At 37.6% G+C, this 10,963-nt stretch overlaps 1 protein-coding gene across 1 annotated transcript; it reads left to right on the top strand.

Annotated features, from left to right (window-relative positions):
* The first annotated feature begins 375 nt into the window (after positions 1-375).
* LOC148103024 (amine sulfotransferase-like) lies at positions 376-8,657 on the top strand. The gene is made up of 7 exons (XM_087840060.1): positions 376-482; positions 4,925-5,076; positions 5,169-5,368; positions 6,467-6,593; positions 7,789-7,883; positions 7,987-8,158; positions 8,240-8,657. The coding sequence occupies exons 2-7, from the start codon at positions 4,932-4,934 to the stop codon at positions 8,347-8,349; spliced, it is 849 nt and encodes a 282-aa protein (XP_087696186.1). The 5' UTR covers positions 376-482; positions 4,925-4,931; the 3' UTR covers positions 8,350-8,657.
* The last annotated feature ends 2,306 nt before the right edge of the window (positions 8,658-10,963 follow it).

The raw sequence follows: 10,963 nt of genomic DNA, 5'->3' as shown, positions 1-10,963 counted from the left end.
GTTGATTTTTTATCTATACATAACGTTTCGTGGTGGGGGAAATGTTTTTTCACTCATCCAAGTGATTTCTCAGTCTAAGCTGACTGCACACTTCCACTTGTTGAACAGTACTTTTGCATAATGACTGAAGTTTCAATCATTATGCAAATTTGAAAATGCTACGTCCTGATGAAGAGAATCAACTTTTTAGGGATTTCCTTACCTGAAGGGCTGAGCATGCATCTAGACTTTTTGGTGAATATCCTTTGAGATCAGGTCAGCAATATGAGAATGCTTTGGACTGTTGAATGATTTTCTTACCAGTTAAATTTCTTTTCAGGTTTATGATCTCCTCCTTATAGTTGTCAGCTGGTGATCAGCTGATCACGGGGACGGGTTTAAAAGAGAGACGCCACCCACCTGTTCGCCGCTCAGACATCGTTCTCTTCATGTCAGGAGCTCCGAAACCTTGCCGACGTCAGTCTCCGCCTGATTCAGCAACTGTGAGTGTTTTTCCTCTCGATCCTTTTTCTCATCCCGGCTCCGCTCGCTTTCCGTCTGTAACGCCAGTTCCAAAGCCACGCTTCGTGCACTGATCGTTACTAGAATAACTGCGTGTCTGTTCCAACCCACCGCTAGGTGGAAACCAAACAAAACACGCATTAAGAGGCTCAAATGCCCATGTCTCAATCTTGAGTCTCATAATGACGTGAAGAAATATTTTTTTAAATGATTTAATATGAAGGCAATAGCAGAGTGTTACAGGTATAGCCCTAAAGAATGTAGCCTTATGGGCAGTGTAGTCCGTGCTGCAGGGAGAATGGACTGCCATACACGTTATGTATCTATGAGCGAGGGAGGGAGAAAAAGGCGAGTGGAAAAGTAGAGTTGTCATCGAGCAGAAACGGGAGCTGGAAGCATGTAAATATAATAATAACCACTACAGCCAAAAAAAGAGTGTCTGACGAGCCCAGTTCTAAGTAAGCTATTAAGACTCGAGTGTACACCGTGTTCCTGTTTTCCTCCGAAATAATAAGTTCCGCTGGAGCAGCCTTTCAACGCCTCTCTCTGTCTCTCGCCAGCAAAGTTGACCAAGACAACAAAGTAAAGCTATTTTTCGGCTGTGAGCCTGAAACGGAAACCGACGTGTTAGCCAGAGGTCCCTTTACTACGGTTTGGAGCCGCGGACCTATTTTAAATACGCGCAGAAGTTTTCTATACAAGATCGCTGCAGAAAGTGCAGCCTTACCTAATGTCCACCTACTGTTACTCATTTTATATTATGATTTAAAAATGTAGTTGCTATTGAGTAACCTGCGAGTAGCCTTCAGTAATAGTAATGAATCACACAGGAACAGGACATTTATTAGTTGTAAAAAAGCATGATAATATATTAAGTAATCCAAAGTATTCAGAATACTTTACTCTCATTGAGTAACGTAATGGAATACGTTACAAAATAAATTTTGGGGCATGTAATCTGTAATCTGTAGTGGAATACATTTCAAAAGTAACCTTCCCAACACTGACTACCGTTTATTCACGGTATGTCACTGTAAGCCCGCTGCAAGGTAATGAACTGCAATATATTTACCAGTAACTTATCATCATCAGTACCAAAAATATTCATCTCTGCTAGAGGATACCGTGTTCCTACAGGCGGTCATTTACTGTTGAACAGGTCGTAATTTACCGTAATTTCAGGAAACAGTAACATACTGTAAGAGACTGGAGGGTTCCAAAAAAATTGTATTGTATAAAAAAAATGTATCATTTATTCATTTATATGTATTTTTATATAAAAACACACACACACACACACTATCGATTGATTGAGATAGATAGATAGAGACACACACACACACAAAATATAGTTCATGTGCTTCACACCACTTTTTATTTCTGTTCTGATTTTTCTCTGCAGAAATACACATTTCCAAAATCAAAAACTGAAAAGAACTGAAAACATATTTTCATTAAAGAAGCACTTGTTTTTACTAAACTATGTAATCCATATATTTTCTCAGATGGTTGTACAAACAATAACGATATTATGTCATATCCATATCATGCCAGACAACATATGCTCAAGTGTTGGGTTTTCTTACTTATATTTTGTAGGGTCCTAAACCTACAATGTGAAGTTGGCACCTTACAAATAAACTAAATTGTAATGAATATAATATCAAGCCCCACACGTCTGCCTTTATATACACTTTATATACACTTATACAAAATACTGGCTCACACCACCAAATCAATGCACAAAGCAGGGTCCACAAGGACATGGATGAGCGTGTGTGGTGTGAAGGAACCCTGACATTGCTTTGCGGACTGAGTTCATTGACTTGTAGGGTGAGCCAATACATGTGACAATTAAAGTGTAAGTAGCTGAAATAATGTTTAACAAACAGGTAAAAGAAGGCAAAAAATCAAAACTGTTGCACTCAAAAAACCTATTGGACAGAGACAGCTTCTTGCAAGACGGCGAGAGAGCTTGTCTTCATTGTTGTTCGACTCGTGTAAATGTCCAGAAAGCATGGGCCATGGATCATCTGTGGAGACACAGGTAACAACACATTGGTCACTTAAGAAATTCACTAGAAATGGCAACAACAGTTACCTAATTTGAAGTTTTCCACTCAAATTCAGTATGTCGCTGGAGGAAAGTTGTGACATGAGGGTTAATGTGAACAAACTTTCGCTTCACAGTGGTCCCAGTCTTTCTGCTTGTCTCAACCCTGGAGGTACATTTTGTTCCCTCTTCAGGGAACATGCCATAATAAATAGTAACATTGAGTTGTGATGTTTAATAATGAGTTACTTAGGGATAATTTATTCATCATCTATTACTATTAGCTAACTGTTCAAACATACCTCTGAATTAGCTCCAATGTTGCACACACTGACTCCTGGTATTCCAGGTTCAATACATAGAATGAACTAAAGAAGACTGACATTGCATCAGCAAAGGTGTTCTCTTTGTCCAGCTCAACAATTACACGGCCCTCTGCCCTCACCATCCAGCAGGTGGCGGTCATTAAATTTTGTCCTTAAATGTATAAGGGCAACATTGTCACAATAATAATAATAATAATAATAATAATAATAATACATTTTATTTATGAGCGCCTTTCAAGTCACCCAAGGACACTTTACAATAGGATAAAACACTTAGTAAAACAATGGCAGAATAAGAACAATAAAATAAAAGCACAAGATAAAATGAACAAACAGTGGATTCACAATGAATATGCAGATTTGAACAGATGAGTTTTGAGTTGGGATTTAAACTGTGGGAGAGAACCAATGTTTCTTATTTCTGGGGGCAGAGAGTTCCACAGCCTGGGAGCAGAGCAGCTGAAAGCTCTGCTCACTCTCTAAATAAATAAATATATTTTATTTATTGTTTACTCTATTTAATTTGTAAAATATGTATACACACACAGACACACACGCACACGTAGAAAAACATATTTAGTATACACATCCAGTAATGCATACACTCTTATATTGTACATATATTTATTACTCTCAGATTTAGCCATTCTTATATTTTGCTTGTTTTATGTTATTGTATTTTTTGCACACCTCTGTTGCTTGTGAAGCTCGCACACAAGAATTTCAATCGCATGTACTGTACCAGTGTACCTGCACTTGTGATGTGATTTGATTTATCGTTATGTTTTTTACAACTACATGAATGTACTATTGCTATGTGATTTATTTATTTTTTTACTATTACTGAAGGCCACTCGCCATATCAATACTAACTAGATTTTTTCAAAATCTTAATATAAAATGAGTAACAGTATGGTGGACACATTAGGCAAGGCTGCACTTTTTGCAGTGATCTCGTATAGAAAACTATTTCTGTATCAGTAATATGTTTTCTTTTTCTCTGTTGATAATCATGTGGAACTGCACATGATTATTTGCAGCTAGCATGTTGCTAATGCTATCCATCAAGTCTAAAAACAGTATGTTACAATGTGGAGATAATCTGATCAGAAATGATCAGGTTATATTCTGATTTGTAATTAGGCGTACATGTGCACTATGTTTATTCAGAGAGGTTAAGCTTGTGTTTCTGTCATGGAGGGATTGTGCTCAACTGAATGAAGCTTATTAGACATTATGAAACAGATGATACGTAAAAGCGAATTTTGCCAAAGTGCTTCTTTTTTTAAATTATCTTTTTTTGTCTTAAAGAAATCTACTACATCATGTGTAATTTTTTTTTTGTCATGTATAATTTCCATTGCAAATATTAATCACAGTTAAATTAAGAGAGGATGGCATTAAAAACTCTGGAGGTGTGATGCCATCAAGTACACTGCTGTAGAACGATCGCACTGCGTTCTCGGGAGCACTCCCGTGTAAACTTACGAAGTCTGGACTAGCAAGAACACGAGGACTGGCGTACTTGAGTATTTAGAAATGGCCTAACAGTCTGCAGTCTATGAACTAACGCCAGCTAACAATGTTAACTTGGTGGCGAGTTGCATTCAGTAATTGTAATAAAAATCACTCAGCAATAATACATCAAGGATACTGAGGTTTCGCCCATCCCATTCTTTTTATGAAGTGGTGTTTTAATTTCCAAGTAAGAAAACCATTCATGCCCGTTCACTGCTGGCCCTGTTATTCTGGCTCTGGGTCCATTGTGTAACTGACGCCACCAACATTAACAGGATGCTTACATTAGAGCCTCTTATTGCACGTTTTGTCTGGGTTTCCAGCAATCAAAATCAGAGTATTCCCCATGTATTCCCTTACTCCCCAACACTGCTCACCCAGCATCAATTTGCCATGGGAAAGCCTATCAGGGGTCAAAAAGAACCCCAACAATGTAGCCCCGGGGACCCTGGGACAAACAAACCTCTCCACCATGTGACTCACAGATTTTTCGTTCCTGTGTATATTTTTTATCTGTCTTATGTAGAACCAGTATGGAGCAGATCAGAGATCTTCGTGTTTTCAAGCACAAAAACTTCAATTTTCTGGTCGGTCTTACAACTCCAGAGTACATAGACTCTCTTGAGAGTTTTGAAATAAAAGACAGCGATGTCTTCCTTGTCACTTATCCAAAGTCAGGTTGGTGAAAAATCTTACACATTATTTGTATTTGCAGTTTTGTGCTGGCCAGACTGATCCACTGATCATCTCTAACGTTTTCCCCACATCAGGCACTGTATGGGCTCGGCAGATCATCATTTCCATCTACGAACTGGATGGGAATCAGAATAAATATTCAACCAACGTGGAGAGGATGCCGTGGCTGGAGTACAAGAAAGCTGAATACACTCTTCTTCCCTCTCCACGAATCTTCGCCTCGCATCTCCCTGAACATATCATGCCTCCAGGAGTGAAAGAGAAGAAGGCAAAAGTCAGTACTTTATAGAAACTCAGTTCTTCTTGAAGAAAGAGGCAGTGTTAAATAGGGCTGTGCAATATGACCAAAATCTCATATCCCGATATAAGAATTCTATCGTCCTGATAACGATATAAATTACAAAAATGTAACATTTTCTGTAAATTCTGTGAGTGTCGGGCAGCTCGACTTGCGGGAATTGTTTCCAGGTGCGCGTCGTGTACCTGGAGTCGAGTGTTTTAACCGATGCATGAAACTATACATTTTTAGACACAAGTTATAACGGCCGCCGTTTTCTTTGTGAGTATTTATTACACGGTTTGCTGTGGGGAAAAGCCTGTTCTAACGTTTGAGTCTAAGGTTTATTTTTTAGCACCTGGCGGCTCTTTTTTACTTCTCATCCGTAAATAATCTGCTCTTTCACGTGATTCAGTTTATTTTGAAAAGTCTCAACAGGATCTTGAGCTTTATTGTGAAAGGCTTATGTGGAACATAAAGAAGCGGACACGCGATGGTGTTACCGTCGTTGTTGCTAACCACAACGCATAAAAACAGGCGCTTGTCCGTCCGTAGTGTGGTTATATTAAATATAAGAGAAAGAGAGAACTTTAAGAAATTAATATAGCCACTACAGTGACCATCAAAACGATGAAAAAATATTGCCGTAAACAGTTTATTTTGCAACACCACGAAACAAACGATAGCGTAAAATGAAACGATAGACGTTGTAATGGGGTCATAAATCAAGGAATCTGAGGGTCATTTTTATCATAGACTTCTACACAAACACATGGTTCCAGGTCCAAAAAGCTAGCACTAGCATTTGTTCTATTTCAAGTGATTCTGTGTTTCTATTTCAGTATATATATTTTTTGTCCTTTTCCTTTCTTACGATGAGGTCATTGCAGACTAAGAGGTTCATCGAATCAAGTAGAAATAGGAGAAAAAGAGTTACAAAAAAATACAGCCTTTAAAATATATTTAAAAAATATTATTTGAAATCAGTTTTTTAAATTATTTTTCTTTTAAACTAATGACTTTCAATTTTTACATTTAAGTAACAAACTGTTTATATTCTGTTTTTTTTTTGTTTTTTTTTTAAATCTATATCAGATCGTGTATTTGATGAGGAATCCAAAGGACAACATGGTGTCTTTTTATCACTTCAGCAAATCCATGACAGTCCTGGAAACTCCCGAGAGCTTTGACCAGTTTTTTGAGTGGTACATAACAGGAAACGGTAAGTTTCCTCACTTTCGATCCACATAATGATGAATCAGTTAGTGGTTATTATAAACACACTATATCTATTTATTATCTATATCTTTATTCACATAAATGTTTAAGAATTGTTGAGGTAGAATTATTGATAGATTATCATGGGCCTTGCACCACAGACTGCAGAAAGAAACAAATAAAACTTTTTATTAGCGTGTGCAAGGCTCAGAGTAACACTTGGTAAGCTAGAAATGAACAAATGGCTGCCACTCCTCCCGCTCCTGTGCTTTGAAAAATGTACTATGTAAAGTGTTACTTTTGTTCTAGAATTTTTTTGGAGAAAAATTACTGATTCATTAAAGTTTAAATTCCAAATCCTGGATTCAGATTTAGTGGACTATGAGAGAGGGTGTTTATTCTGAGTTAATATTTACTGAGTTAATATGACAAATGTGTCAAAACACCTGTTTTTCTTGGCATGCACCAGCAGGAAGGTCATGTGCACTCTATGCCCATGCAGTAATCCATGTTTTAAAAGGTACAGTTTAAAATGTATAAAAAAATCTGTTGCTAAACGTTTTATCTTTTCTGTCATGTGATTCATCTCACAGCTCTTGCAGCTCTACATACTTGAAAGACTTTGGGTTCTTTTTCTTTTCCTTCCTCTTTCTTTCTCCCTTTCCTATCCCTCACTCATGTCTGTCCCGTCTGTAACAACTGAAAATAAAATAAAATAAAAAATAAAAACAAAGGTCGATCAAATGGACCAATACGGCAATGCCATGATGATCCATTTGGCAAAATAAATCCATTGGGTATCCTTGTTGGTCTTCAGACAACAATTCTGACGGCGAAAGAACCAAATGGGACAGGCAAAACCCCCCCATAAAACTTTGGTTTCTGTGACCTGAAGGTTTCAGTGTGTGGCAACAGTGGTTCCACTTTAGTACCCAGTGATTTTGTGGTGCTGTGCTAGTATTTAGCACCAACACCAGTTTTGTTTGTGTGTGTGTGGATTGAGCACATTGACAAAATCTGTACTACATTCGGAGGCCCACTACCACTGCATGATTAGCATGGGGGACTGATCATGCCTACAGTCATGCTGTAGGTAACTACAGAGCTTACACTTGAGCTCTTCTTGTGACATGTGGGTTGTATGTGAACTCAATTAAGTCAGAATGCTAAATAACTGGATGCATTATGCAACTATACAGTTTTTGCGTCATCCTGGTTTGACCACGTCAGGGAGTGGTATTTAAACAGAGACCAGTACAACATCCTCTTCCTGACCTACGAGGAAATGATTTTGGTAAGATGTTTCTTCACACTTTTGTTGTTCCTAAGGAAACTCAAATAAAATATCTGGCAGAGTTTAAGGTTCTCTTTCTGTTGTGTTCCTGCTTTTCTTTCAGGACCTGAAAGGATCAGTGAAGAAGATCTGCAACTTCTTAGGGAAAAACCTGACTGAAGCCGCCATCAGTCAAGTTGTGGAAAAAGCTACATTTCAGAACATGAAGAATGACTCGAAAGCAAACTATGAGCACATTCCACCAGAGACGTTCAGTGGAAAATTCCTGCGCAAAGGTAACATAATAGACCTGCAGCTGCTGTGCAGAAAAATGTGACATCAGGGTATCAGGGGTTGTGTTTTTGTCTTTATTACAGGTCAGATTGGAGACTGGAAGAACACACTGAGTGTTGCACAGAGTCAAAGAGTGGATCAACTCCTTCAGGAGAAACTTGGTGATTTGCCTTTGAAGTTCATCTGGGAATAAGCAGAGCAGCTCTTCAGGGTCTCCCAGGAGTTTTAAAAGCATTGATTTCTGTCATGATATGAGGTAATTAGACGCAGGGTTTCTTCAGCACAAACTGCTTTTATTGAACCGTAGCAGCAGTGTACGTGGCTACATCAATTTTCTGAAAAAACATATACACATACAGTGTTCCAGCGACCTCTAGTGGCCGCCCCTCACGGTATCCTTACTAGGATAACATAAACAAATCTCACAACAATTTCATTAATCAGAAAACCATAAAATTGTGTTTTTCTGCTATTTAAATAATAATAAAAAAACAACAACAAAAGATTGTTTGTTCACCCAAGATGAATTCATGTCATGTAGATCATGATTCCAGAAATCAACAAAGTTCATTAATAAAATGTTTATCAGTCAACATATCTGACATGCCTGAAACCAGTACACGGTGCTTTGGATTCTCATAATTTCTGAATAGTCACTAACTGTTAATTGTGTTTTTGAATCACATTGCTTTTGAAAGTAGCCTTGACCTTCAAATATAAGAAATTTCTTTACATAAATGTACTTTTGCCATGAAGACAGTCTGACTTTTGGTTTACCCACAAGTGATTTCTCCTCCCATGAGTCAACATTTAAGACAGAAGTATCTCATTTACTTGTGTAAAAGAATCAAAAGGAAAGGATCCTTTTTTGGTAAGAAACAAAACATTACAAGAAGAAATTGTGCAATTGCGGTGTAATTTTGGTTAAAGTCTTGTTCAGCGTGACATTCTTCCTTTATTTGATTTGATACAGAATCAAACCTCAGACCTGTGAACAGCATCCACTGAATATCATTTAATTAATATGTGAAATACAGCTTGTTAACACATGATTTATTGCAAGATAATAGTCTATTAAAAAATAATAAAAAAAATTCTCATTTCTTTAATGTGACTTCCGTTTCTGAACATTACTAAACATTTTCATTTTCAGTGTTATGGCTGTAAAATGTAACTTTGATTTTCACACAAGAGTGAATGCTCTCCTCTGGAGGCAAGAGTGACATTTTGAATTTAGGTAGTTTATCTGTATGAAACTCTTCTCACACAAGTAAGCTGATCCAAAGATGAAAAAACTCCACATTATTCATTATCATATAGAATAAAACTGCATGTTTCAAACACAAGTTTGTCAGGTTTTGAGAGTTTTTTTAATATCACTCCATTTGTGGTTTTAAATCTGAATAGCCTTCATTTTTCACACCAATCTTCCAGTAACGTCATTATTATGTAGTAATCAGGACACAGCATAAGTCAAATGTACAAATTTTTTAGTATTAGTAAAAAAGTAAAGCATAAATTAACACTTCACTTCAACATTAACTATAGTACCTCTCAAGGAACCTATAGAATATTGTCACATGGGGTGAAGAACAGCATAAACTGTGTCACTTCCCCTCATCTATCTGTGTGGTTCAGAACTAAGATGGAGCAGATCAGTGCAGGTATAAGAACTACAACTTTCTGACCACTGTACATAGACTCCATTCAGAGTTTTAAAATAACAAACAGCAATGTCTTACTTGCGTCTTTTACAAAGTCAGGCCAGTGAGAAATCTCTGTAGCATCCCATTATTTTGCAGTTTTATTCCGTGCAGACTGATCCGCTGGTTACATATAATATCTCATAAAGTTTCCATCAGAAGGCTCAGCAGATCATCACTTCTATCTATGAGTTGGACGGGCATCTGAATGAATGTTCTAACAACTCGCAGAAGATGCCATGGCTGCAGTTCACAGGGGTGCATACACTCCTAACCCCTCTCCACAGCTCTTCAGATCACATCTCTCCCAGGTTCTCATGCCTCTAGGACTGAAGGACGAGAAGGGAAAGGTCAGAGCTGTATAGATGCTCAAGCAGCCTGAAGAAAGAGCAGGTGATCCTCGACTGACTCTTGGTGGCGCTGTCACTTGGTGTTCGCTCTCTCTGCGGTAGAGTATTGATGGGATTTCCGGCTCTTTTTAGAGAACCGGCTCTTTCAGCTCGGCTCACTAAAAAGAGCCGGCTCTTTCGGCTCCCAACCGGCTCTTCAGGTTGTTTTGTTGCTTTAATTAATTTATTATTAACAACAATATAAAATTATGCACAAAAGGAATTATTAATGTAAAAAAATAAACCGTGGTTTTATTTATATATGTTTATATATAAATATATACGGTGGGCCCTAGAGACAAAGCACGTACAAACTCCAAAAAGCACGTACAAACTCCAAAACACATTTATAGCGTTAACTGAACTTCCAAAACAGAGCTACCTAGATTACTTAAATTACACAACTAAAAGCATATGTGTATTGTTTGTGTATTTATACACAAGCACTCATATATATTCAAATAATTCAAAAAAATGTTCATTTACCTGTTACTACCACACACCAAATCCAGTCGTTGGTACTTGGCTTGTGTAGCCACTAGGTAACAAAAGTCAACACTGCACCTGCATCCTGGAGCACTTTGTTGTGTTTTGTATGTTTTTTGTAGTTTGTACGTGCTTCGGGGTTCGTACGTTCTTTGTCGCTAGCGGCCACCGTAAATATACTTTTTATTTATTCACGCCACATAAAATGTAATAAATAAATCATATAATA

This window comes from Neolamprologus brichardi, chromosome 4, assembly GCF_056152115.1.
Source record: "Neolamprologus brichardi isolate AB-2024 chromosome 4, ASM5615211v1, whole genome shotgun sequence".
Lineage (NCBI taxonomy): Eukaryota > Metazoa > Chordata > Actinopteri > Cichliformes > Cichlidae > Neolamprologus > Neolamprologus brichardi.
Note: the sequence above shows the minus strand (reverse complement) of the source record. Positions and strands in the feature narration are given on the sequence as shown.

Bases quoted from the DNA above. Each gene is read 5' to 3' on its own strand.
- LOC148103024 (XM_087840060.1), top strand. From the start codon at position 4,932: ATGGAGCAGATCAGAGATCTTCGTGTTTTCAAGCACAAAAACTTCAAT. The intron at 5,077-5,168 runs GTTGGTGAAAAA...TCCCCACATCAG, and splicing joins TGTCACTTATCCAAAGTCAG to GCACTGTATGGGCTCGGCAG. The intron at 5,369-6,466 runs GTCAGTACTTTA...AATCTATATCAG, and splicing joins TGAAAGAGAAGAAGGCAAAA to ATCGTGTATTTGATGAGGAA.